This window comes from Nerophis lumbriciformis, linkage group LG08 (genome assembly GCF_033978685.3).
Source record: "Nerophis lumbriciformis linkage group LG08, RoL_Nlum_v2.1, whole genome shotgun sequence".
Taxonomy (NCBI): domain Eukaryota; kingdom Metazoa; phylum Chordata; class Actinopteri; order Syngnathiformes; family Syngnathidae; genus Nerophis; species Nerophis lumbriciformis.
This window is the reverse complement of record NC_084555.2, coordinates 54,174,978-54,202,302: the sequence shown is the minus strand read 5'-3', so window position 1 is coordinate 54,202,302 and position 27,325 is coordinate 54,174,978. Positions and strand designations below refer to the sequence as shown.

Sequence of the window (27,325 nt, the reverse complement as noted above, 5' to 3'; positions counted from 1 at the left end):
CCATAGTGGATCTAACATAATAGTGAGAGTCCAGTCCATAGTGGATCTAACATAATAGTGAGAGTCCAGTCCATAGTGGATCTAACATAATAGTGAGAGTCCAGTCCATAGTGGATCTAACATAATATTGTGAGAGTCCAGTCCATAGTGGATCTAACATAATAGTGAGAGTCCAGTCCATAGTGGATCTAACATAATAGTGTGAGAGTCCAGTCCATAGTGGATCTAACATAATAGTGTGAGAGTCCAGTCCATAGTGGATCTAACATAATAGTGTGAGAGTCCAGTCCATAGTGGATCTAACATAATAGTGAGAGTCCAGTCCATAGTGGATCTAACATAATAGTGAGAGTCCAGTCCATAGTGGATCTAACACAATAGTGTGAGAGTCCAGTCCATAGTGGATCTAACATAATAGTGTGAGAGTCCAGTCCATAGTGGATCTAACATAATAGTGTGAGAGTCCAGTCCATAGTGGACTAACATAATAGTGTGAGAGTCCAGTCCATAGTGGATCTAACATAATAGTGAGAGTCCAGTCCATAGTGGATCTAAAATAATAATGAGAGTCCAGTCCATAGTGGATCTAACATAATAGTGAGAGTCCAGTCCATAGTGGATCTAAAATAATAATGAGAGTCCAGTCCATAGTGGATCTAACCTAATAGTGTGAGAGTCCAGTCCATAGTGGATCTAACATAATAGTGAGAGTCCAGTCCATAGTGGATCTAACATAATAGAGAGAGTCCAGTCCATAGTGGATCTAACATAATAGTGTAAGAGTCCAGTCCATAGTGGATCTAACATAATAGAGAGAGTCCAGTCCATAGTGGATCTAACATAATAGTGTGTGTGTATATATATATATATATATATATATATATATATATATATATATATATATATATTATATATATGCATATATATATATATATACATATACATATATATATGCATGCATATATATATATATATATATATATATATATATATATATATATATATATATATATATATGCATATATATATATACATATACATATATATATGCATATATATATATATATATGCATATATATATATATCAATTAACATTGATGTTCATCAACATTTAACATTGTCATGTTATCGATGGGAAAATTCATTTTTAGACAAATGATTTGCCTGAGCGTCCAGGAGACACCGAGAGTAACAAGCAGTAGAAAATAAATTAGAAAGGAAAGATTAAGAAAAAATTTAAAACATTTTTTTTTTTTTAAAACAACATTTTATTTACTTGGAACTTCCTGTGGGCCGGATTTTGGATGCTGGGGGGCCGTATCCGGCCCGCGGGCCGTAGTTTGGGGACCCCTGCCCTAAAGGGACATGGGGGAAAATGTATTTTTTATAATTTTTTTGTTTTGTTTTTTAGACATGTATCTGCTGCGCACGAGAAACTATCTCGTGCGCATGAGAAACTTTTTATAAAGTTATAAAAAATAAATAAAAATATTATTTTTTTATTTTTTATTTTTTTTAGACATGTACCTCGTGCGCATGAGATAGTTTCTCGTGCACAGCAGATACATGTCTAAAAAACAAAACAAAAATTTTTGTTTTGTTTTTTTAGACCTGTATCTCGTGCGCACGAAGAAGTTTTTATAAAGTTATAAAAAAAAATAATTATAATTTATTTTTTATTTTTTACAACTTTATAAAAAGTTTCTCGTGCGCACGAGATACAGGTCTAAAAAAAAAATGTAAAAAAAATTATCAATTAAAAAATTTTTTTTTTTATAACTTTATAAAAACTTTCTCGTGCGCACGAGATACATGTCTATAAAAACAAAACAAAAATTTTTGTTTTGTTTTTTTAGACATGTATCTCGTAAGCACGAGAAAGTTTTTATAAAGTTATAAAAAAAAAAAATTATAATTTATTTTTTATATTTTACAACTTTATAAAAAGTTTCTCGTGCGCAGGAGATACAGGTCTAAAAAATAAAATAAAATAATAATAATCAATTAAAAAAATTTTTTTTATAACTTTATAAAAACTTTCTCGTGCGCACGAGATACATGTCTAAAAAAACAAAACAAAAATTTTTGTTTTGTTTTTTTAGACATGTATCTCGTACGCACGAAGAAGTTTTTATAAAGTTATAAAAAAAAATAATTATAATTTATTTTTTATATTTTACAACTTTATAAAAAGTTTCTCGTGCGCAGGAGATACAGGTCTAAAAAATAAAATAAAATAATAATAATCAATTAAAAAAATTTTTTTTATAACTTTATAAAAACTTTCTCGTGCGCACGAGATACATGTCTAAAAAAACAAAACAAAAATTTTTGTTTTGTTTTTTTAGACATGTATCTCGTAAGCACGAGAAAGTTTTTATAAAGTTATAAAAAAAAAAATTATAATTTATTTTTTATATTTTACAACTTTATAAAAAGTTTCTCGTGCGCAGGAGATACAGGTCTAAAAAATAAAATAAAATAATAATAATCAATTAAAAAAATTTTTTTTATAACTTTATAAAAACTTTCTCGTGCGCACGAGATACATGTCTAAAAAAACAAAACAAAAATTTTTGTTTTGTTTTTTTAGACATGTATCTCGTACGCACGAGAAAGTTTTTATAAAGTTATAAAAAAAAAAAATTATAATTTATTTTTTATATTTTACAACTTTATAAAAAGCTTCTCGTGCGCAGGAGATACAGGTCTAAAAAATAAAATAAAATAATAATAATCAATTTAAAAAAAAATTTTTTATAACTTTATAAAAAGTTTCTCGTGCGCACGAGATACATGTCTAAAAAAACAAAACAAAAATTTTTGTTTTGTTTTTTTAGACATGTATCTCGTACGCACGAGAAAGTTTTTATAAAGTTATAAAAAAAAAAAATTATAATTTATTTTTTATATTTTACAACTTTATAAAAAGCTTCTCGTGCGCAGGAGATACAGGTCTAAAAAATAAAATAAAATAATAATAATCAATTTAAAAAAAATTTTTTTATAACTTTATAAAAAGTTTCTCGTGCGCACGAGATACATGTCTAAAAAAACAAAACAAAAATTTTTGTTTTGTTTTTTTAGACATGTATCTCGTACGCACGAGAAAGTTTTTATAAAGTTATAAAAAAAAAAAATTATAATTTATTTTTTATATTTTACAACTTTATAAAAAGCTTCTCGTGCGCAGGAGATACAGGTCTAAAAAATAAAATAAAATAATAATAATCAATTTAAAAAAATTTTTTTTATAACTTTATAAAAACTTTCTCGTGCGCACGAGATACATGTCTAAAAAAACAAAACAAAAATTTTTGTTTTGTTTTTTTAGACATGTATCTCGTACGCATGAGAAAGTTTTTATAAAGTTATAAAAAAAAAAAATTATAATTTATTTTTTATATTTTACAACTTTATAAAAAGCTTCTCGTGCGCAGGAGATACAGGTCTAAAAAATAAAATAAAATAATAATAATCAATTTAAAAAATTTTTTTTTATAACTTTATAAAAAGTTTCTCGTGCGCACGAGATACATGTCTAAAAAAACAAAACAAAAATTTTTGTTTTGTTTTTTTAGACATGTATCTCGTACGCACGAGAAAGTTTTTATAAAGTTATAAAAAAAAATAATTATAATTTATTTTTTATATTTTACAACTTTATAAAAAAGTTTCTCGTGCGCAGGAGATACAGGTCTAAAAAATAAAATAAAATAATAATAATCAATTTAAAAAAAAATTTTTTATAACTTTATAAAAACTTTCTCGTGCGCACGAGATACATGTCTAAAAAAACAAAACAAAAATTTTTGTTTTGTTTTTTTGGACATGTATCTCGTACGCACGAGAAAGTTTTTATAAAGTTATAAAAAAAAAATAATTATAATTTATTTTTTATATTTTACAACTTTATAAAAAGCTTCTCGTGCGCAGGAGATACAGGTCTAAAAAATAAAATAAAATAATAATAATCAATTTAAAAAAAAATTTTTTATAACTTTATAAAAAGTTTCTCGTGCGCACGAGATACATGTCTAAAAAAACAAAACAAAAATTTTTGTTTTGTTTTTTTAGACATGTATCTCGTACGCACGAGAAAGTTTTTATAAAGTTATAAAAAAAAATAATTATAATTTATTTTTTATATTTTACAACTTTATAAAAAAGTTTCTCGTGCGCAGGAGATACAGGTCTAAAAAATAAAATAAAATAATAATAATCAATTTAAAAAAAATTTTTTTATAACTTTATAAAAACTTTCTCGTGCGCACGAGATACATGTCTAAAAAAACAAAACAAAAATTTTTGTTTTGTTTTTTGGACATGTATCTCGTACGCACGAGAAAGTTTTTATAAAGTTATAAAAAAAAAATAATTATAATTTATTTTTTATATTTTACAACTTTATAAAAAGCTTCTCGTGCGCAGGAGATACAGGTCTAAAAAATAAAATAAAATAATAATAATCAATTTAAAAAAATTTTTTTTATAACTTTATAAAAAGTTTCTCGTGCGCACGAGATACATGTCTAAAAAAACAAAACAAAAATTTTTGTTTTGTTTTTTTAGACATGTATCTCGTACGCACGAGAAAGTTTTTATAAAGTTATAAAAAAAAATAATTATAATTTATTTTTTATATTTTACAACTTTATAAAAAAGTTTCTCGTGCGCAGGAGATACAGGTCTAAAAAATAAAATAAAATAATAATAATCAATTTAAAAAATTTTTTTTTATAACTTTATAAAAACTTTCTCGTGCGCACGAGATACATGTCTAAAAAAACAAAACAAAAATTTTTGTTTTGTTTTTTTGGACATGTATCTCGTACGCACGAGAAAGTTTTTATAAAGTTATAAAAAAAAAATAATTATAATTTATTTTTTATATTTTACAACTTTATAAAAAGTTTCTCGTGCGCAGGAGATACAGGTCTAAAAAATAAAATAAAATAATAATAATCAATTAAAAAAAAATTTTTTTATAACTTTATAAAAACTTTCTCGTGCGCACGAGATACATGTCCAAACAATTATATAATTATTTTTCCCCCCATGTCCCTTTAGGGACTCCGTAGAATTTTATTGTATGTCATAAAAATTTAAAAAAAGAAAACTTGCTGTGATTTTCCCGCCTGACCCCAAAAGGGACAAGCGGTAGAAAATGGATTGATGGATGGATGAGCGTCACCATTCCAACAATCTATTTTAAAAGCTGACATGTAAAAACATTCCGCAAAGTTCCGCAGCTGTCCGCCCCCGTCATGCGCCAACAACCATCCCTGGAATGTGTGAGTGAGACCTCCCTCTAATAGACCATCTTTGCACCAACAACCATCCCCGGCTGAGTGAGACCTCCCTCTAATAGACCATCTTTGCACCAACAACCATCCCCGGCTGAGTGAGACCTCCCTCTAATGGACCATCTTTGCACCAACAACCATCTCCCTGAGTGAGACCTCTCTTTAATAGACCATCTTTGCACCAACAACCATCCCCGGCTGAGTGAGACCTCCCTCTAATAGACCATCTTTGCACCAACAACCATCCCCAGCTGACTGAGACCTCCCTCTAATAGACCATCTTTGCACCAACAACCATCTCCCTGAGTGAGACCTCCCTCTAATAGACCATCTTTGCACCAACAACCATCCCCGGCCCGGCTGAGTGAGACCTCCCTCTAATAGACCATCTTTGCACCAACAACCATCCCAGGAATGTGTGAGCCATCCCCGGCTGAGTGAGACCTCCCTCTAATAGACCATCTTTGCACCAACAACCATCCCCGGCTGAGTGAGACCTCCCTCTAATAGACCATCTTTGCACCAACAACCATCTCCCTGAGTGAGACCTCTCTTTAATAGACCATCTTTGCACCAACAACCATCCCTGGCTGAGTGAGACCTCCCTCTAATAGACCATCTTTGCACCAACAACCATCTCCCTGAGTGAGACCTCTCTTTAATAGACCATCTTTGCACCAACAACCATCCCCAGCTGAGTGAGACCTCCCTCTAATAGACCATCTTTGCACCAACAACCATCTCCCTGAGTGAGACCTCTCGTTAATAGACCATCTTTGCACCAACAACCATCCCCAGCTGACTGAGACCTCCCTCTAATAGACCATCTTTGCACCAACAACCATCTCCCTGAGTGAGACCTCTCTTTAATAGACCATCTTTGCACCAACAACCATCTCCCTGAGTGAGACCTCTCTTTAATAGACCATCTTTGCACCAACAACCATCCCCAGCTGACTGAGACCTCCCTCTAATAGACCATCTTTGCACCAACAACCATCCCCGGCTGAGTGAGACCTCCCTCTAATAGACCATCTTTGCACCAACAACCATTCCTGGCTGAGTGAGACCTCCCTCTAATAGACCATCTTTGCACCAACAACCATCCCCAGCTGACTGAGACCTCCCTCTAATAGACCATTTTTGCACCAACAACCATCTCCCTGAGTGAGACCTCTCTTTAATAGACCATCTTTGCACCAACAACCATCCCCGGCTGAGTGAGACCTCCCTCTAATAGACCATCTTTGCACCAACAACCATCTCCCTGAGTGAGACCTCTCTTTAATAGACCATCTTTGCACCAACAACCATCCCCAGCTGACTGAGACCTCCCTCTAATAGACCATCTTTGCACCAACAACCATCTCCCTGAGTGAGACCTCTCTTTAATAGACCATCTTTGCACCAACAACCATCTCTCTGAGTGAGACCTCTCTTTAATAGACCATCTTTGCACCAACAACCATCTCCCTGAGTGAGACCTCTCTTTAATAGACCATCTTTGCACCAACAACCATCTCCCTGAGTGAGACCTCTCTTTAATAGACCATCTTTGCACCAACAACCATCCCCGGCCCGGCTGAGTGAGACCTCACTCTAATAGACCATCTTTGCACCAACAACCATCCCTGTGTGAGTGAGACCTCCCTCTAATAGACCATCTTTGCACCAACAACCATCCCCGGCTGAGTGAGACCTCCCTCTAATAGACCATCTTTGCACCAACAACCATCCCAGGAATGTGTGAGCCATCCCCGGCTGAGTGAGACCTCCCTCTAATAGACCATCTTTGCACCAACAACCATCTCCCTGAGTGAGACCATCTCTTTAATAGACCATCTTTGCACCAACAACCATCCCCAGCTGACTGAGACCTCCCTCTAATAGACCATCTTTGCACCAACAACCATCTCCCTGAGTGAGACCTCTCTTTAATAGACCATCTTTGCACCAACAACCATACCCAGCTGAGTGAGACCTCCCTCTAATAGACCATCTTTGCACCAACAACCATACCCAGCTGAGTGAGACCTCCCTCTAATAGACCATCTTTGCACCAACAACCATCTCCCTGAGTGAGACCTCTCTTTAATGGACCATCTTTGCACCAACAACCATAGCCGGCTGAGTGAGACCTCCCTCTAATAGACCATCTTTGCACCAACAACCATCCCCAGCTGACTGAGACCTCCCTCTAATAGACCATCTTTGCACCAACAACCATCTCCCTGAGTGAGACCTCTCTTTAATAGACCATCTTTGCACCAACAACCATCCCCAGCTGAGTGAGACCTCCCTCTAATAGACCATCTTTGCACCAACAACCATCCCCAGCTGACTGAGACCTCCCTCTAATAGACCATCTTTGCACCAACAACCATCTCCCTGAGTGAGACCTCCCTCTAATAGACCATCTTTGCACCAACAACCATCCCCAGCTGACTGAGACCTCCCTCTAATAGACCATCTTTGCACCAACAACCATCTCCCTGAGTGAGACCTCTCTTTAATAGACCATCTTTGCACCAACAACCATCTCCCTGAGTGAGACCTCTCTTTAATAGACCATCTTTGCACCAACAACCATCTCCCTGAGTGAGACCTCTCTTTAATAGACCATCTTTGCACCAACAACCATCTCCCTGAGTGAGACCTCTCTTTAATAGACCATCTTTGCACCAACAACCATACCCAGCTGAGTGAGACCTCCCTCTAATAGACCATCTTTGCACCAACAACCATCCCCGGCTGAGTGAGTCCTCCCTCTAATAGACCATCTTTGCACCAACAACCATCCCCGGCTGAGTGAGACCTCCCTCTAATAGACCATCTTTGCACCAACAACCATCTCCCTGAGTGAGACCTCTCTTTAATAGACCATCTTTGCACCAACAACCATCCCCAGCTGAGTGAGACCTCCCTCTAATAGACCATCTTTGCACCAACAACCATCCCCAGCTGACTGAGACCTCCCTCTAATAGACCATCTTTGCACCAACAACCATCTCCCTGAGTGAGACCTCCCTCTAATAGACCATCTTTGCACCAACAACCATCCCCAGCTGACTGAGACCTCCCTCTAATAGACCATCTTTGCACCAACAACCATCTCCCTGAGTGAGACCTCTCTTTAATAGACCATCTTTGCACCAACAACCATCTCCCTGAGTGAGACCTCTCTTTAATAGACCATCTTTGCACCAACAACCATCTCCCTGAGTGAGACCTCTCTTTAATAGACCATCTTTGCACCAACAACCATCTCCCTGAGTGAGACCTCTCTTTAATAGACCATCTTTGCACCAACAACCATACCCAGCTGAGTGAGACCTCCCTCTAATAGACCATCTTTGCACCAACAACCATCCCCGGCTGAGTGAGACCTCCCTCTAATAGACCATCTTTGCACCGACCTGCGAGGGCTTTGATCCGAGAGCGCTCGAAGAGTCTGGCGGAGCTGTTGTCGTTGTCCAGCTCCTCGTCTGGCAGGTCGAAGCGAGTGTTGACGCGACTGTACTGCTGCGTGATCTCCACGTTGTCGAAGTCTGTGGTGGACGTCATGGCGCCGGACTCGGCCTCAGGCGGGAATAAGATGGTCGTCTGGAAGAAACCGAGGGAAAAGACTTTATGGTGGAAGATTTTGTCAAGATTTTTTTGGACAAAAAACAAGTTGTGGGGTGTTTGGGAGGAAGAATGGAATGTCTCCATAATAAACTTTTAGTGTATCAGAGGTGTGATTGTGGCTTGTGCAGCCCTTTGAGACATTTGGGATTAAGGTCTATTTAAGTCAACTTTGATTGACTGTTTTGAAAAAAAAAAAAGTGTAATAAAGGCGCAAATAAGTGAAATCTGCCATGTTTTTTTCTTTTCTTTAAAACGGTCATTGCTCAAAAAATAATAATGAATCAAAATCAATGTTGTTATGAATTATTGTCCTATTGAAGGCTCCAATTACTTCACATCAGATTTTCCACTTTAAAATATTTTTTGGGGGAAAAATATAGACTATTTTTGTGTTTGCCATATAAAAACAAAGTCGTTTCTTTTATGACCAAAATGGCATAAAAAAACGACCCCGAAGGGAATAAGCGGTAGAAAATGGATGGATAACAAAAAACATAAATAATAAAAACTTCTAATGGACAGATAGAGATTGAAGTGTTGAAAGTATAAAAAAAACAAAAACAGGTAAATTATTTTTAACACTTTTATGAGTGGGGCACTTTTGGTAAGTTTTTTTTTTTAAACTTCTATTGCCTAAAAATCAATGAATCAAAATAAATGCTATGAATTATTGACATATTTAAGACTCCAATTACTTCACATTAAATATTCCACTTTGACATTTTTGGGGAGGAAATTATTGCAAAAAGGCATAAAACAAACCAAAAAATAAAAATAAAAACGTATAATTGACGGATAGATCAGAAGTTGAGATTTAAGAAAAATATAAAGAAATAAAAGAAAAAAATATTAATAATACATAACTTATTTTTTTATGTATTTTTTGAGTGGGACATTTTTGGATCCTAAAGAATTTTAGTGGGATTTTTTCTTTTTTTAATAATAAATCAAAATCAATGTTTTTTTGAATTGTTGACAATTACTTCACATTAAATTTTTTCACATTAAATATTCCACTTTAACATTTTTGGGAGGAAATTATAGCAAAAAGGCATAAAACAAACCAAAAAATAAAAATAAAAACATATAATTGACGGATAGATCAGAAGTTGAGATTTAAGAAAAATATAAATAAAAATTAAAAAAAATATTAATAATGCATTAATTATTTTTTTAATCTATTTTTTGAGTGGGACACTTTTAGTGGGATTTTTTCTTTTTTAATAATGAATCAAAATAAATGCTATGAATTATTGACATATTTAAGACTCCAATTACTTCACATTAAATATTCCACTTTATTGCAAAAAGGCATAAAACAAACCAAAAAAATAAAAATAAAAACGTATAATTGACGGATAGATCAGAAGTTGAGATTTAAGAAAAATATAAAGAAATAAAAGAAAAAAATATTAATAATACATAACTTATTTTTTTTATCTATTTTTTGAGTGGGACACTTTTGGATCCTAAAGAATTTTAGTGGGATTTTTTCTTTTTTAATAATGAATCAAAATAAATGCTATGAATTATTGACATATTTAAGACTCCAATTACTTCACATTAAATATTCCACTTTGACATTTTTGGGGAGGAAATTCTTGCAAAAAGGCATAAAACAAACCAAAAAAATAAAAATAAAAACGTATAATTGACGGATAGATCAGAAGTTGAGATTTAGGAAAAATATAAAGAAATAAAAGAAAAAAATATTAATAATACATAACTTATTTTTTGAGTGGGACACTTTTGGATCCTAAAGAATTTTAGTGGGATTTTTTCTTTTTTAAACTGACATTGCTCAAAAAATAATAATGAATCAAAATCAATGTTGTTTTGAATTGTTGACAATTACTTCACATTACATTTTTTCACATTAAATATTCCACTTTAACATTTTTGGGAAGGAAATTATAGCAAAAAGGCATAAAACAAACCTAAAAATAAAAACTTATAATTGACGGATAGATCATAAGTTGAGATTTAAGAAAAATATAAATAAAAATTAAAAAAATATTAATAATGCATTAATTATTTTTTTAATCTATTTTTTGAGTGGGACACTTTTAGTGGGATTTTTTCTTTTTTAAACTGACATTGCTCAAAATATAATAATGAATCAAAATCAATGTTGTTATGAATTATTGTCCTATTGAAGGCTCCAATTACTTCACATCAGATTTTCCACTTTAAAATATTTTTTGGGGAAAAATATAGACTATTTTTGTGTTTGCCATATAAAAACAAAGTAGTTTTTTTTATGACCAAAATGGCATAAAACAACGACCCCGAAGGGAATAAGCGGTTTAAAATGGATGGATAACAAAAAACATAAATAATAAAAACTTCTACTGGACAGATAGAGATTGAAGTGTTGAAAGTATAAAAAAAAACAAAAACAGGTATGACTTATTTTGAACACTTTTATGAGTGGGGCACTTTTGGTAAGTTTTTTTTTTAAACTTCTATTGCCTAAAAATCAATGAATCAAAATAAATGCTATGAATTATTGACATATTTAAGACTCCAATTACTTCACATTAAATATTCCACTTTGACATTTTTGGGGAGGAAATTATTGCAAAAAGGCATCAAACAAACCAAAAAATAAAAATAAAAACGTATAATTGACGGATAGATCAGAAGTTGAGATTTAAGAAAAATATAAAGAAATAAAAGAAAAAATATTAATAATGCATAACTTATTTTTTAATCTATTTTTTCAGTGGGACACTTTTGGATCCTAAAGAATTTTAGTGGGATTTTTTCTTTTTTAAACTGACATTGCTCAAAAAATAATAATGAATCAAAATCAATGTTGTTCTGAATTGTTGACAATTACTTCACATTAAATTTTTTCACATTAAATATTCCACTTTAACATTTTTGGGGAGGAAATTATAGCAAAAAGGCATAAAACAAACCTAAAAATAAAAACGTATAATTGACGGATAGATCATAAGTTGAGATTTAAGAAAAATATAAATAAAAATTAAAAAAATATTAATAATGCATTAATTATTTTTTTAATCTATTTTTTGAGTGGGACACTTTTAGTGGGATTTTTTCTTTTTTAAACTGACATTGCTCAAAAAATAATAATGAATCAAAATCAATGTTGTTATGAATTATTGTCCTATTGAAGGCTCCAATTACTTCACATCAGATTTTCCACTTTAAAATATTTTTTTTGGGAAAAATATAGACTATTTTTGTGTTTGCCATATAAAAACAAAGTAGTTTTTTTAATGACCAAAATGGCATAAAACAACGACCCCGAAGGGACTAAGCGGTAGAAAATGGATGGATAACAAAAAACATAAATAATAAAAACTTCTAATGGACAGATAGAGATTGAAGTGTTGAAAGTATAAAAAAAACAAAAACAGGTATGACTTATTTTGAACACTTTTGGTAAGTTTTTTTTTCAAACTTCTATTGCCTAAAAATCAATGAATCAAAAATAAATGCTATGAATTATTGACATATTTAAGACTCCAATTACTTCACATTAAATATTCCACTTTGACATTTTTGGGGAGGAAATTATTGCAAAAAGGCATAAAACAAACCAAAAAAATAAAAATAAAAACGTATAATTGACGGATAGATCAGAAGTTGAGATTTAAGAAAAATATAAAGACATAAAAGAAAAAAATATTAATAATACATAACTTATTTTTTTTAATGTATTTTTTGAGTGGGACACTTTTGGATCCTAAAGAATTTTAGTGGGATTTTTTCTTTTTTAAACTGACATTGCTCAAAAAATAATAATGAATCAAAATCAATGTTGTTTTGAATTGTTGACAATTACTTCACATTAAATTACTTCACATTAAATATTCCACTTTAACATTTTTGGGGAGGAAATTATAGCAAAAAGGCATAAAACAAACCTAAAAATAAAAACGTATAATTGACGGATAGATCATAAATTGAGATTTAAGAAAAATATAAATAAAAATTAAAAAAAATATTAATAATGCATTAATTATTTTTTTAATCTATTTTTTGAGTGGGACACTTTTAGTGGGATTTTTCCTTTTTTAAACTGACATTGCTCAAAATATAATAATGAATCAAAATCAATGTTGTTATGAATTATTGTCCTACTGAAGGCTCCAATTACTTCACATCAGATTTTCCACTTTAAAATATTTTTTTGGGGAAAAATATAGACTATTTTTGTGTTTGCCATATAAAAACAAAGTAGTTTTTTTATGACCAAAATGGCATAAAACAACGACCCCGAAGGGAATAAGCGGTTTAAAATGGATGGATAACAAAAAACATAAATAATAAAAACTTCTAATGGACAGATAGAGATTGAAGTGTTGAAAGTATAAAAAAAACAAAAACAGGTAAATTATTTTGAACACTTTTATGAGTGGGGCACTTTTGGTAAGTTTTTTTTTTTAAACTTCTATTGCCTAAAAATCAATGAATCAAAAATAAATGCTATGAATTATTGACATATTTAAGACTCCAATTACTTCACATTAAATATTCCACTTTGACATTTTTGGGGAGGAAATTATTGCAAAAAGGCATAAAACAAACCAAAAAATAAAAATAAAAACGCATAATTGACGGAGAGATCAGAAGTTGAGATTTAAGAAAAATATAAAGAAATAAAAGAAATAAATATTAATAATACATAACTTATTTTTTTATCTATTTTTCGAGTGGGACACTTTTGGATCCTAAAGAATTTTAGTGGGATTTTTTCTTTTTTAAACTGACATTGCTCAAAAAATAATAATGAATCAAAATCAATGTTGTTTTGAATTGTTGACAATTACTTCACATTCAATTTTTTCACATTAAATATTCCACTTCAACATTTTTAAGGAGGAAATTATAGCAAAAAGGCATAAAACAAACCTAAAAATAAAAACGTATAATTGACGGATAGATCATAAGTTGAGATTTAAGAAAAATATAAATAAAAATTAAAAAAATATTAATAATGCATTAATTATTTTTTTAATCTATTTTTTGAGTGGGACACTTTTAGTGGGATTTTTTCTTTTTTAAACTGACATTGCTCAAAATATAATAATGAATCAAAATCAATGTTGTTATGAATTATTGTCCTATTGAAGGCTCCAATTACTTCACATCAGATTTTCCACTTTAAAATATTTTTTGGGGGAAAAATAGACTATTTTTGTGTTTGCCATATAAAAACAAAATAGTTTTTTTTATGACCAAAATGGCATAAAACAACGACCCCGAAGGGAATAAGCGGTAGAAAATGGATGGATAACAAAAAACATAAATAATAAAAACTTCTAATGGACAGATAGAGATTGAAGTGTTGAAAGTATAAAAAAACAAAAACAGGTATGACTTATTTTGAACACTTTTATGAGTGGGGCACTTTTGGTAAGTTTTTTTTTTAAACTTCTATTGCCTAAAAATCAATGAATCAAAATAAATGCTATGAATTATTGACATATTTAAGACTCCAATTACTTCACATTAAATATTCCACTTTGACATTTTTGGGGAGGAAATTCTTGCAAAAAGGCATAAAACAAACCAAAAAAATAAAAATAAAAACGTATAATTGACGGATAGATCAGAAGTTGAGATTTAAGAAAAATATCAAGAAATAAAAGAAAAAAATATTAATAATACATAACTTATTTTTTTATCTATTTTTTGAGTGGGACACTTTTGGATCCTAAAGAATTTTAGTGGGATTTTTTCTTTTTTAAACTGACATTGCTCAAAAAATAATAATGAATCAAAATCAATGTTGTTTTGAATTGTTGACAATTACTTCACATTAAATTACTTCACATTAAATATTCCACTTTGACATTTTTGGGGAGGAAATTATAGCAAAAAGGCATAAAACAAACCTAAAAATAAAAACTTATAATTGACGGATAGATCATAAGTTGAGATTTAAGAAAAATATAAATAAAAATTAAAAAAAATATTAATAATGCATTAATTATTTTTTTAATCTATTTTTTGAGTGGGACACTTTTAGTGGGATTTTTTCTTTTTTAAACTGACATTGCTCAAAATATAATAATGAATCAAAATCAATGTTGTTATGAATTATTGTCCTATTGAAGGCTCCAATTACTTCACATCAGATTTTCCACTTTAAAATATTTTTTGGGGGAAAAATATAGACTATTTTTGTGTTTGCCATATAAAAACAAAGTAGTTTTTTTATGACCAAAATGGCATAAAACAACGACCCCGAAGGGAATAAGCGGTAGAAAATGGATGGATAACAAAAAACATAAATAATAAAAACTTCTAATGGACAGATAGAGATTGAAGTGTTGAAAGTATAAAAAAAACAAAAACAGGTATGACTTATTTTTAACACTTTTATGAGTGGGGCACTTTTGGTAAGTTTTTTTTTTTTAAACTTCTATTGCCTAAAAATCAATGAATCAAAATAAATGCTATGAATTATTGACATATTTAAGACTCCAATTACTTCACATTAAATATTCCACTTTGACATTTTTTGGGGAGGAAATTATTGCAAAAAGGCATAAAACAAACCAAAAAATAAAAATAAAAAACTTATAATTGACGGATAGATCAGAAGTTGAGATTTAAGAAAAATATAAAGAAATAAAAGAAAAAAATATTAATAATACATAACTTATTTTTTTATCTATTTTTTGAGTGGGACACTTTTGGATCCTAAAGAATTTTAGTGGGATTTTTTCTTTTTTAATAATGAATCAAAATCAATGTTGTTTTGAATTGTTGACAATTACTTCATTTTAAATTTTTTCACATTAAATATTCCACTTTAACATTTTTGGGGAGGAAATTATAGCAAAAAGGCATAAAACAAACCTAAAAATAAAAACTTATAATTGACGGATAGATCATAAGTTGAGATTTAAGAAAAATATAAATAAAAATTAAAAAAATATTAATAATGCATTAATTATTTTTTTAATCTATTTTTTGAGTGGGACACTTTTAGTGGGATTTTTTCTTTTTTAAACTGACATTGCTCAAAATATAATAATGAATCAAAATCAATGTTGTTATGAATTATTGTCCTATTGAAGGCTCCAATTACTTCACATCAGATTTTCCACTTTAAAATATTTTTTGGGGAAAAATATAGACTATTTTTGTGTTTGCCATATAAAAACAAAGTATTTTTTTTTATGACCAAAATGGCATAAAACAACGACCCCGAAGGGAATAAGCGGTAGAAAATGGATGGATAACAAAAAACATAAATAATAAAAACTTCTAATGGACAGATAGAGATTGAAGTGTTGAAAGTATAAAAAAACAAAAACAGGTATGACTTATTTTGAACACTTTTATGAGTGGGGCACTTTTGGTAAGTTTTTTTTTTAAACTTCTATTGCCTAAAAATCAATGAATCAAAATAAATGCTATGAATTATTGACATATTTAAGACTCCAATTACTTCACATTAAATATTCCACTTTGACATTTTTGGGGAGGAAATTATTGCAAAAAGGCATAAAACAAACCAAAAAAATTAAAATAAAAACGTATAATTGACGGATAGATCAGAAGTTGAGATTTAAGAAAAATATAAAGAAATAAAAGAAAAAAATATTAATAATACATAACTTATTTTTTTATCTATTTTTTGAGTGGGACACTTTTGGATCCTAAAGAATTTTAGTGGGATTTTTTCTTTTTTAAACTGACATTGCTCAAAAAATAATAATGAATCAAAATCAATGTTGTTTTGAATTGTTGACAATTACTTCACATTAAATTACTTCACATTAAATATTCCACTTTAAACTTTTTGGGGAGGAAATTATAGCAAAAAGGCATAAAACAAACCTAAAAATAAAAACGTATAATTGACGGATAGATCATAAGTTGAGATTTAAGAAAAATATAAATAAAAATTAAAAAAATATTAATAATGCATTAATTATTTTTTTAATCTATTTTTTGAGTGGGACACTTTTAGTGGGATTTTTTCTTTTTTAAACTGACATTGCTCAAAATATAATAATGAATCAAAATCAATGTTGTTATGAATTATTGTCCTATTGAAGGCTCCAATTACTTCACATCAGATTTTCCACTTTAAAATATTTTTTTTGGGGAAAAAAAAGACTATTTTTGTGTTTGCCATATAAAAAGAAAGTAGTTTTTTTATGACCAAAATGGCATAAAACAACGACCCCGAAGGGACTAAGCGATAGAAAATGGATGGATAACAAAAAACATAAATAATAAAAACTTCTAATGGACAGATAGAGATTGAAGTGTTGAAAGTATAAAAAAAACAAAAACAGGTATGACTTATTTTTAACACTTTTGGTAAGTTTTTTTTCAAACTTCTATTGCCTAAAAATCAATGAATCCAAAATAAATGCTATGAATTATTGACATATTTAAGACTCCAATTACTTCACATTAAATATTCCACTTTGACATTTTTGGGGAGGAAATTATTGCAAATAGGCATAAAACGAACCAAAAAAATAAAAATAAAAACGTATAATTGACGGATAGATCAGAAGTTGAGATTTAAGAAAAATATAAAGAAATAAAAGAAAAAAATATTAATAATACATAACTTATTTTTGTATCTATTTTTTGAGTGGGACACTTTTGGATCCTAAAGAATTTTAGTGGGATTTTTTCTTTTTTAATAATGAATCAAAATCAATGTTGTTTTGAATTGTTGACAATTACTTCACATTAAATTACTTCACATTAAATATTCCACTTTAACATTTTTGGGGAGGAAATTATAGCAAAAAGGCATAAAACAAACCTAAAAATAAAAACTTATAATTGACGGATAGATCATAAGTTGAGATTTAAGAAAAACATAAATAAAAATTAAAAAAATATTAATAATGCATTAATTATTTTTTTAATCTATTTTTTGAGTGGGACACTTTTAGTGGGATTTTTTCTTTTTTAAACTGACATTGCTCAAAATATAATAATGAATCAAAATCAATGTTGTTATGAATTATTGTCCTATTGAAGGCTCCAATTACTTCACATCAGATTTTCCACTTTAAAATATTTTTTGGGGAAAAATATAGACTATTTTTGTGTTTGCCATATAAAAACAAAGTAGTTTTTTTTATGACCAAAATGGCATAAAACAACGACCCCGAAGGGAATAAGCGGTAGAAAATGGATGGATAACAAAAAACATAAATAATAAAAACTTCTAATGGACAGATAGAGATTGAAGTGTTGAAAGTATAAAAAAACAAAAACAGGTATGACTTATTTTGAACACTTTTATGAGTGGGGCACTTTTGGTAAGTTTTTTTTTTAAAACTTCTATTGCCTAAAAATCAATGAATCAAAATAAATGCTATGAATTATTGACATATTTAAGACTCCAATTACTTCACATTAAATATTCCACTTTGACATTTTTGGGGAGGAAATTATTGCAAAAAGGCATAAAACAAACCAAAAAAATAAAAATAAAAACTTATAATTGACGGATAGATCAGAAGTTGAGATTTAAGAAAAATATAAAGAAATAAAAGAAAAAAATATTAATAATACATAACTTATTTTTTTATGTATTTTTTGAGTGGGACACTTTTGGATCCTAAAGAATTTTAGTGGGATTTTTTCTTTTTTAAACTGACATTGCTCAAAAAATAATAATGAATCAAAATCAATGTTGTTTTGAATTGTTGACAATTACTTCACATTAAATTACTTCACATTAAATATTCCACTTTAACATTTTTGGGGAGGAAATTATAGCAAAAAGGCATAAAACAAACCTAAAAATAAAAACTTATAATTGACAGATAGATCATAAGTTGAGATTTAAGAAAAATATAAATAAAAATTAAAAAAAATATTAATAATGCATTAATTATTTTTTTAATCTATTTTTTGAGTGGGACACTTTTAGTGGGATTTTTTCTTTTTTAAACTGACATTGCTCAAAAAATAATAATGAATCAAAATCAATGTTGTTATGAATTATTGTCCTATTGAAGGCTCCAATTACTTCACATCAGATTTTCCACTTTAAAATATTTTTTTGGGGAAAAATATAGACTATTTTTGTGTTTGCCATATAAAAACAAAGTAGGTTTTTTTATGACCAAAATGGCAAAAAACAACGACCCCGAAGGGAATAAGCGGTAAAAAATGGATGGATAACAAAAAACATAAATAATAAAAACTTCTAATGGACAGATAGAGATTGAAGTGTTGAAAGTATAAAAAAACAAAAACAGGTATGACTTATTTTGAACACTTTTATGAGTGGGGCACTTTTGGTAAGTTTTTTTTTTAAACTTCTATTGCCTAAAAATCAATGAATCAAAATAAATGCTATGAATTATTGACATATTTAAGACTCCAATTACTTCACATTAAATATTCCACTTTGACATTTTTGGGGAGGAAATTATTGCAAAAAGGCATAAAACAAACCAAAAAATAAAAATAAAAACGTATAATTGACGGATAGATCAGAAGTTGAGATTTAAGAAAAATATAAAGAAATAAAAGAAAAAAATATTAATAATACATAACTTATTTTGTATCTATTTTTTGAGTGGGACACTTTTGGATCCTAAAGAATTTTAGTGGGATTTTTTTCTTTTTTAAACTGACATTGCTCAAAAAATAATAATGAATCAAAATCAATGTTGTTTTGAATTGTTGACAATTACTTCACATTAAATTACTTCACATTAAATATTCCACTTTAAACTTTTTGGGGAGGAAATTATAGCAAAAAGGCATAAAACAAACCTAAAAATAAAAACTTATAATTGACGGATAGATCATAAGTTGAGATTTAAGAAAAATATAAATAAAAATTAAAAAAATATTAATAATGCATCAATTATTTTTTTAATCTATTTTTTGAGTGGGACACTTTTAGTGGGATTTTTTCTTTTTTAAACTGACATTGCTCAAAATATAATAATGAATCAAAATCAATGTTGTTATGAATTATTGTCCTATTGAAGGCTCCAATTACTTCACATCAGATTTTCCACTTTAAAATATTTTTTTGGGGAAAAATATAGACTATTTTTGTGTTTGCCATATAAAAACAAAGTAGTTTTTTTTATGACCAAAATGGCATAAAACAACGACCCCGAAGGAAATAAGCGGTAGAAAATGGATGGATAACAAAAAACATAAATAATAAAAACTTCTAATGGACAGATAGAGATTGAAGTGTTGAAAGTATAAAAAAACAAAAACAGGTATGACTTATTTTGAACACTTTTATGAGTGGGGCACTTTTGGTAAGTTTTTTTTTAAAACTTCTATTGCTTAAAAATCAATGAATCAAAAATAAATGCTATGAATTATTGACATATTTAAGACTCCAATTACTTCACATTAAATATTCCACTTTGACATTTTTGGGGAGGAAATTCTTGCAAAAAGGCATAAAACAAACCAAAAAATAAAAATAAAAACGTATAATTGACGGATAGATCAGAAGTTGAGATTTAAGAAAAATATAAAGAAATAAAAGAAAAAAATATTAATAATAGATAACTTATTTTTTTATCTATTTTTTGAGTGGGACACTTTTGGATCCTAAAGAATTTTAGTGGGATTTTTTCTTTTTTAAACTGACATTGCTCAAAAAATAATAATGAATCAAAATCAATGTTGTTTTGAATTGTTGACAATTACTTCACATTAAATTACTTCACATTAAATATTCCACTTTAAACTTTTTGGGGAGGAAATTATAGCAAAAAAGCATAAAACAAACCTAAAAATAAAAACTTATAATTGACGGATAGATCATAAGTTGAGATTTAAGAAAAATATAAATAAAAATTAAAAAAATATTAATAATGCATCAATTATTTTTTTTAATCTCTTTTTTGAGTGGGACACTTTTAGTGGGATTTTTTCTTTTTTTAAACTGACATTGCTCAAAATATAATAATGAATCAAAATCAATGTTGTTATGAATTATTGTCCTATTGAAGGCTCCAATTACTTCACATCAGATTTTCTACTTTGAAATGTTTTTTGGGGGGGAAACATATTGACTATTTTTGTGTTTGCCATATAAAAACAAAGTTTTCTATGACAAAAATGGCATAAAACAATAACAAAAAAACAAATAATAAAAACTTATAATGGACAGAGAGATTTAAGTGTAGAAAATAAATAAATAAAAAAACACGTGTGACTTATTTTTAACACTTTTATGAGTGGGGCCCTTTTGGATCCACAAGAGTTTGGGGAATTTTTATTTATTTTTTACTTCTATTGCACAAAAAATAATGAATCAAAATAAATGTTATACATTATTGACATATTTAAGACTCCAATTACTTCACATCAAATTTTCAACTTTGAAACTTTTGGGGAGGAAATTGTTGCAAAGTGTTCTATGACAAAAAAGGCATAAAAAAAACCCTAAAAAATAAAAAATAAAAACTCACCATCAAATATAAATAAATAAAATATTAATAACGTATGACTTATTTTTTTATCTATTTTATGAGTGGGACACTTTTGGATACAAAGAACTTTAGTGGGATTTTTTTTATTTTAAACTGACATTGCTCAAAAAATAATCAAAATCTATTTTGTTTAAAAATATGAACATATTTAAGGCTTCAATTACATCACATTTTCCACTTTGAAATATTTTTCTTGGGGAAAATATTGACTATTTTTGTGTTTGTCATATGAAAACTTATGTTTTCTATGAGTAAACATTTAAAAAAAAAAAAAGGTAAATTAAATCCAATAAATTCTGGCAACTGAACTGCAACATTTACAAAAATGTAAAGATTTATTTCTACATTGTATGTATAAAAATAAAAATGTTTGGTTCTTTTGTGTGCGTTAATAAATCATCAATTAATTTCACTTCATCCCAGGTGTGTTGTTGCACTCAGGAAGTAGTCTTTGCCATTAAGTCTTGTCTTTTGTTGTGTCCTACAAAGTGTTTATACTGTAAGTACTGTAACTATTGCTTATTATTGTAGTATTGCTTCTTCTGTGCCATTTTGCCATTAAGTCTTGTCTTTTGTTGTGTCCTACAAAGTGTTTATACTGTAAGTATTATAACTATTGCTTATTATTGTTATTTATTATTGTAGTATTGCTTCTTCTGTGCCATTTTGCCATTGAGTCGTGTCTTTTGTTGTGTCCTACAAAGTGTTTATACTGTAAGTACTGTAACTATTGCTTATTATTGTTATTTATTATTGTAGTATTGCTTCTTCTGTGCCATTTTGCCATTGAGTCGTGTCTTTTGTTGTGTCTTACAAAGTGTTTACACTGTAAGTATTGTAACTATTGCTTATTATTGTTATTTATTATTGTAGTATTGCTTCTTCTGTGCCATTTTGCCATTAAGTCTTGTCTTTTGTTGTGTCCTACAAAGTGTTTATACTGTAAGTGCTGTAACTATTGCTTATTATTGTTATTTATTATTGTAGTATTGCTTCTTCTGTGCCATTTTGCCATTGAGTCGTGTCTTTTGTTGTGTCTTACAAAGTGTTTGTACTGTAAGTATTGTAATTATTGTTATTTGTTATTGTAGTTTTGCTTCTTCATTTTGTTACTTTCACCCGCCACGTGTTCATTCTTAGCATGGAATGGCGGCTTGAGGACAAACGGCGCCGATAGCTTTATCTGCACACCACATTACTCTCTTATCGTGTGTGTGTGTGTGTGTGTGTGTGTGTGTGTGTGTGTGTGTGTGTGTGTGTGTGTGTGTGTGTGTGTGTGTGTGTGTGTGTGTGTTGGGAGGGGCATCCACTATTCTGCACAACATGGAGTAACTTTCACAGCACTGATGTGCGATGCAAACAACCAAAAACATCAGCATGCAGTAAATACAATGTGCGATATAAACATGTGTGCGATGTAAATACATGTGTGATGTAAATACGTGTGTGTGTGATTCAAATATGTGTGATATAAAGTTAAAGTACCAATGATTGTCACACACACACTAGGTGTGGCGAGATTATTTAAGTGTGTGTGATGTAAATATGCATGTTATTAATACACGTGTGATATAAATATATCACATCCATCCATCCATTTTCTAGCGCTTGTCCCTTTCAGGGTCGCGGGGCGGAAATGTGTAATACAAATACATGTGTGGTATAAATATGTGTGTGATATAAATACACGTGTGTGATTGTAAATATGTGTGTGATATAAATAAATGTGTGATATTAATGTATGAGCTATAAATACAAGTGTGATACAAATAGATGTGTGATATAAATATGTGTGTGATGTGACTATGCGTGCGAGATGAATATATGTGTGATACAATTAAATTGTATATAAATATGCGATATAAATGTGCGATATAAATATAAGTGTGATTAAAATATGTATGTGATAAAAATGTGTGATATAAATATGTGATTTAAATACATTTGTGATACAAAAATGTGTGATACAAATGCGTGTGTGTGTGTGATATAAATGTGTGACATAAATATATGTGTGGTATAAATATATGTGTGATATAAATAAATGTGTGATATTAATATATGAGCTATAAATACAAGTGTGACACAAATAGATGTGTGATATAAACATGTGTGTGATATATATGTGTGGTGTAAATATATATGTGATTCAAAATGAATGTGTGATATAAACACGTGTGTGAAATAAATATGTGTGTGATTATGAATAAATGTGTGGTATAAATATTTCCATCCATCCATCCATCTTCTTCCGCTTATCCGAGGTCGGGTCGCGGGGGCAGCAGCCTAAGCAGGGAAGCCCAGACTTCCCTCTCCCCAGCCACTTCGTCCAGCTCCTCCCGGGGGATCCCGAGGCGTTCCCAGGCCAGCCGGGAGACATAGTCTTCCCAACGTGTCCTGGGTCTTCCTCGTGGCCTCCTACCGGTCGGACATGCCCTAAACACCTCCTTAGGGAGGCGCTCGGGTGGCATCCTGACCAGATGCCCGAACCACCTCATCTGGCTCCTCTCGATGCGGAGGAGCAGCGGCTTTACTTTGAGCTCCCCCCGGATGACAGAGCTTCTCACCCTATCTCTAAGGGAGAGCCCCGCCACCCGGCGGAGGAAACTCATTTCGGCCGCTTGTACCCGTGATCTTGTCCTTTCGGTCATAACCCAAAGCTCATGACCATAGGTGAGGATGGGAACGTAGATCGACCGGTAAATTGAGAGCTTTGCCTTCCGGCTCAGCTCCTTCTTCACCACAACGGATCGATACAGCGTCCGCATTACTGAAGACGCCGCACCGATCCGCCTGTCGATCTCACCATCCACTCTTCCCTCACTCGTGAACAAGACTCCGAGGTACTTGAACTCCTCCACTTGGGGCAAGATCTCCTCCCCAACCCGGAGATGGCACTCCACCCTTTTCCGGGCGAGAACCATGGACTCGGACTTGGAGGTGCTGATTCTCATCCCAGTCGCTTCACACTCAGCTGCGAACCGATCCAGTGAGAGCTGAAGATCCTGGCCAGATGAAGCCATCAGGACCAAATCATCTGCAAAAAGCAGAGACCTAATCCTGCAGCCACCAAACCGGATCCCCTCAACGCCTTGACTGCGCCTAGAAATTCTGTCCATAAAAGTTATGAACAGAATCGGTGACAAAGGGCAGCCTTGGCGGAGTCCAACCCTCACCGGAAACGTGTCCGACTTACTGCCGGCAATGCGAACCAAGCTCTGACACTGATCATACAGGGAGCGGACCGCCACAATCAGACAGTCCGAAACCCCATACTCTCTGAGCACTCCCCACAGGACTTCCCGAGGGACACGGTCGAATGCCTTCTCCAAGTCCACAAAGCACATGTAGACTGGTTGGGCAAACTCCCATGCACCCTCAAGGACCCTGCCGAGAGTATAGAGCTGGTCCACAGTTCCACAACCAGGACGAAAACCACACTGTTCCTCCTGAATCCGAGGTTCGACTATCCGGCGTAGCCTCCTCTCCAGTACACCTGAATAGACCTTACCGGGAAGGCTGAGGAGTGTGATCCCACGATAGTTAGAACACACCCTCCGGTTCCCCTTTTTAAAGAGAGGAACCACCACCCCGGTCTGCCAATCCAGAGGTACTGCCCCCGATGTCCACGCGATGCTGCAGAGTCTTGTCAACCAAGACAGCCCTACAGCATCCAGAGCCTTAAGGAACTCCGGGCGGATCTCATCCACCCCCGGGGCCTTGCCACCGAGGAGCTTTTTAACTACCTCAGCAACCTCAGCCCCAGAAATAGGACAGCCCACCACAGATTCCTCAGGCACTGCTTCCTCATAGGAAGACGTGTTGGTGGGATTGAGGAGGTCTTCGAAGTATTCCCTCCACCGATCCACAACTTCCGCAGTCGAGGTCAGCAGAACACCATCCGCACCATACACGGTGTTGGTAGTGCACTGCTTCCCCTTCCTGAGGCGGTGGATGGTGGTCCAGAATCGCTTCGAAGCCGTCCGGAAGTCGTTTTCCATGGTATAAATATTTGTGTGGTATAAATAAATGTCTGATATAATTATGTGTGTGATACAAATACATGCGTATTATAAATTTGTGTGATATAAATGTGTGATTTTAGATGCCTGTGTGATATAAACACGTGTGTGATATAAATATGTGTGTGATTATGAATATGTGTGTGGTATAAATACGTGTGATATAAATATATGTGTGGTATAAATACGTGTGTGGTATAAATAAATGTCTGATATAAATGTGTGTGTGATATAAATACATGCGTATTGTAAATTTGTGTAATATAAATATGTGTGATACAAACACCTGTGTGATACAAATGTGTGTGATATAAATATATGTGTGATGTGACTATGCGTGCGAGATGAATATATGTGTGATACAATTAAGTTGTATATGAATATGCGATATAAATGTGCGATATAAATATACGTGTGATCAAAATATGTATGTGATAAAAATGTGTGATATAAATATGTGATTTAAATACATTTGTGATACAAAAATGTGTGATACAAATGCGCGTGTGTGTGATATAAATGTGTGACATAAATATATGTGTGGTATAAATGTGTGTGGTATAAATATATGTGTGATATAAATAAATGTGTGATATTAATATATGAGCTATAAATACAAGTGTGATACAAATAGATGTGTGATATAAATATGTGTGTGATGTATATGTGTGGTGTGAATATATATGTGATTCAAAATGAATGTGTGATACAAACACGAGTGTGAAATAAATATGTGTGTGATTATGAATATATGTGTGGTATAAATACGTGTGATATAAATACATGTGTGGTATAAATACGTGTGTGGTATAAATAAATGTCTGATATAAATGTGTGTGTGATATAAATACATGCGTATTATAAATTTGTGTAATATAAATATGTGAGATACAAATACCTGTGTGATACAAATGTGTGTGATATAAATGTGTGATATAAATATATGTGTGATGTGACTATGCGTGCGAGATGAATATATGTGTGATACAATTAAATTGTACATAAATATGCGATATAAATGTGCGATATAAATATAAGTGTGATCAAAATATGTATGTGATAAAAATGTGTGATATAAATATGTGATTTAAATACATTTGTGATACAAAAATGTGTGATACAAATGCGTGTGTGTGTGTGTGATATAAATGTGTGACATAAATATATGTGTGGTATAAATGTGTGTGGTATAAATATATGTCTGATATAAATAAATGTGTGATATTAATATATGAGCTATAAATACAAGTGTGATACAAATAGATGTGTGATATAAATATGTGTGTGATGTATGTGTGGTATAAATATATGAGTGATTCAAAATTAATGTGTGATATAAACACGTGTGTGATATAAATATGTGTGTGATTATGAATATGTGTGTGGTATAAATACGTGTGATATAAATGTGTGGTATAAATACGTGTGTGGTATAAATAAATGTCTGATATAAATATGTGTGTGATACAAATACATGCGTATTATAAATTTGTGTGATATAAATGTGTGATTTTAGATACCTGTGTGATATAAACACGTGTGTGATATAAATATGTGTGTGATTATGAATATGTGTGTGGTATAAATACGTGTGATATAAATATATGTGTGGTATAAATATGTGTGTGGTATAAATAAATGTCTGATATAAATGTGTGTGTGATATAAATACATGCGTATTATAAATTTGTGTAATATAAATATGTGAGATACAAATACCTGTGTGATACAAATGTGTGTGATATAAATGTGTGATATAAATATATGTGTGATGTGACTATGCGTGCGAGATGAATATATGTGTGATACAATTAAATTGTATATACATATGCGATATAAATGTGCGATATAAATATAAGTGTGATTAAAATATGTATGCGATAAAATGTGATATAAATATGTGACTTAAATACATTTGTGA

General features: G+C 30.9%; 1 protein-coding gene across 3 annotated transcripts in view; it reads right to left on the bottom strand.

Annotated features, from left to right (window-relative positions):
• Positions 1-27,325, bottom strand: part of sptb (spectrin, beta, erythrocytic) — a 230,630-nt gene that overhangs the window by 187,617 nt on the left and 15,688 nt on the right. For all 3 annotated transcript variants that reach the window (XM_061969202.2, XM_061969200.1, XM_061969201.1), the window contains exon 2: positions 8,723-8,909. In XM_061969202.2, the coding sequence (XP_061825186.1) occupies positions 8,723-8,870 (148 nt within the window). In that variant the 5' untranslated portion in view covers positions 8,871-8,909. The remainder of the gene's footprint in view (positions 1-8,722; positions 8,910-27,325) is intronic.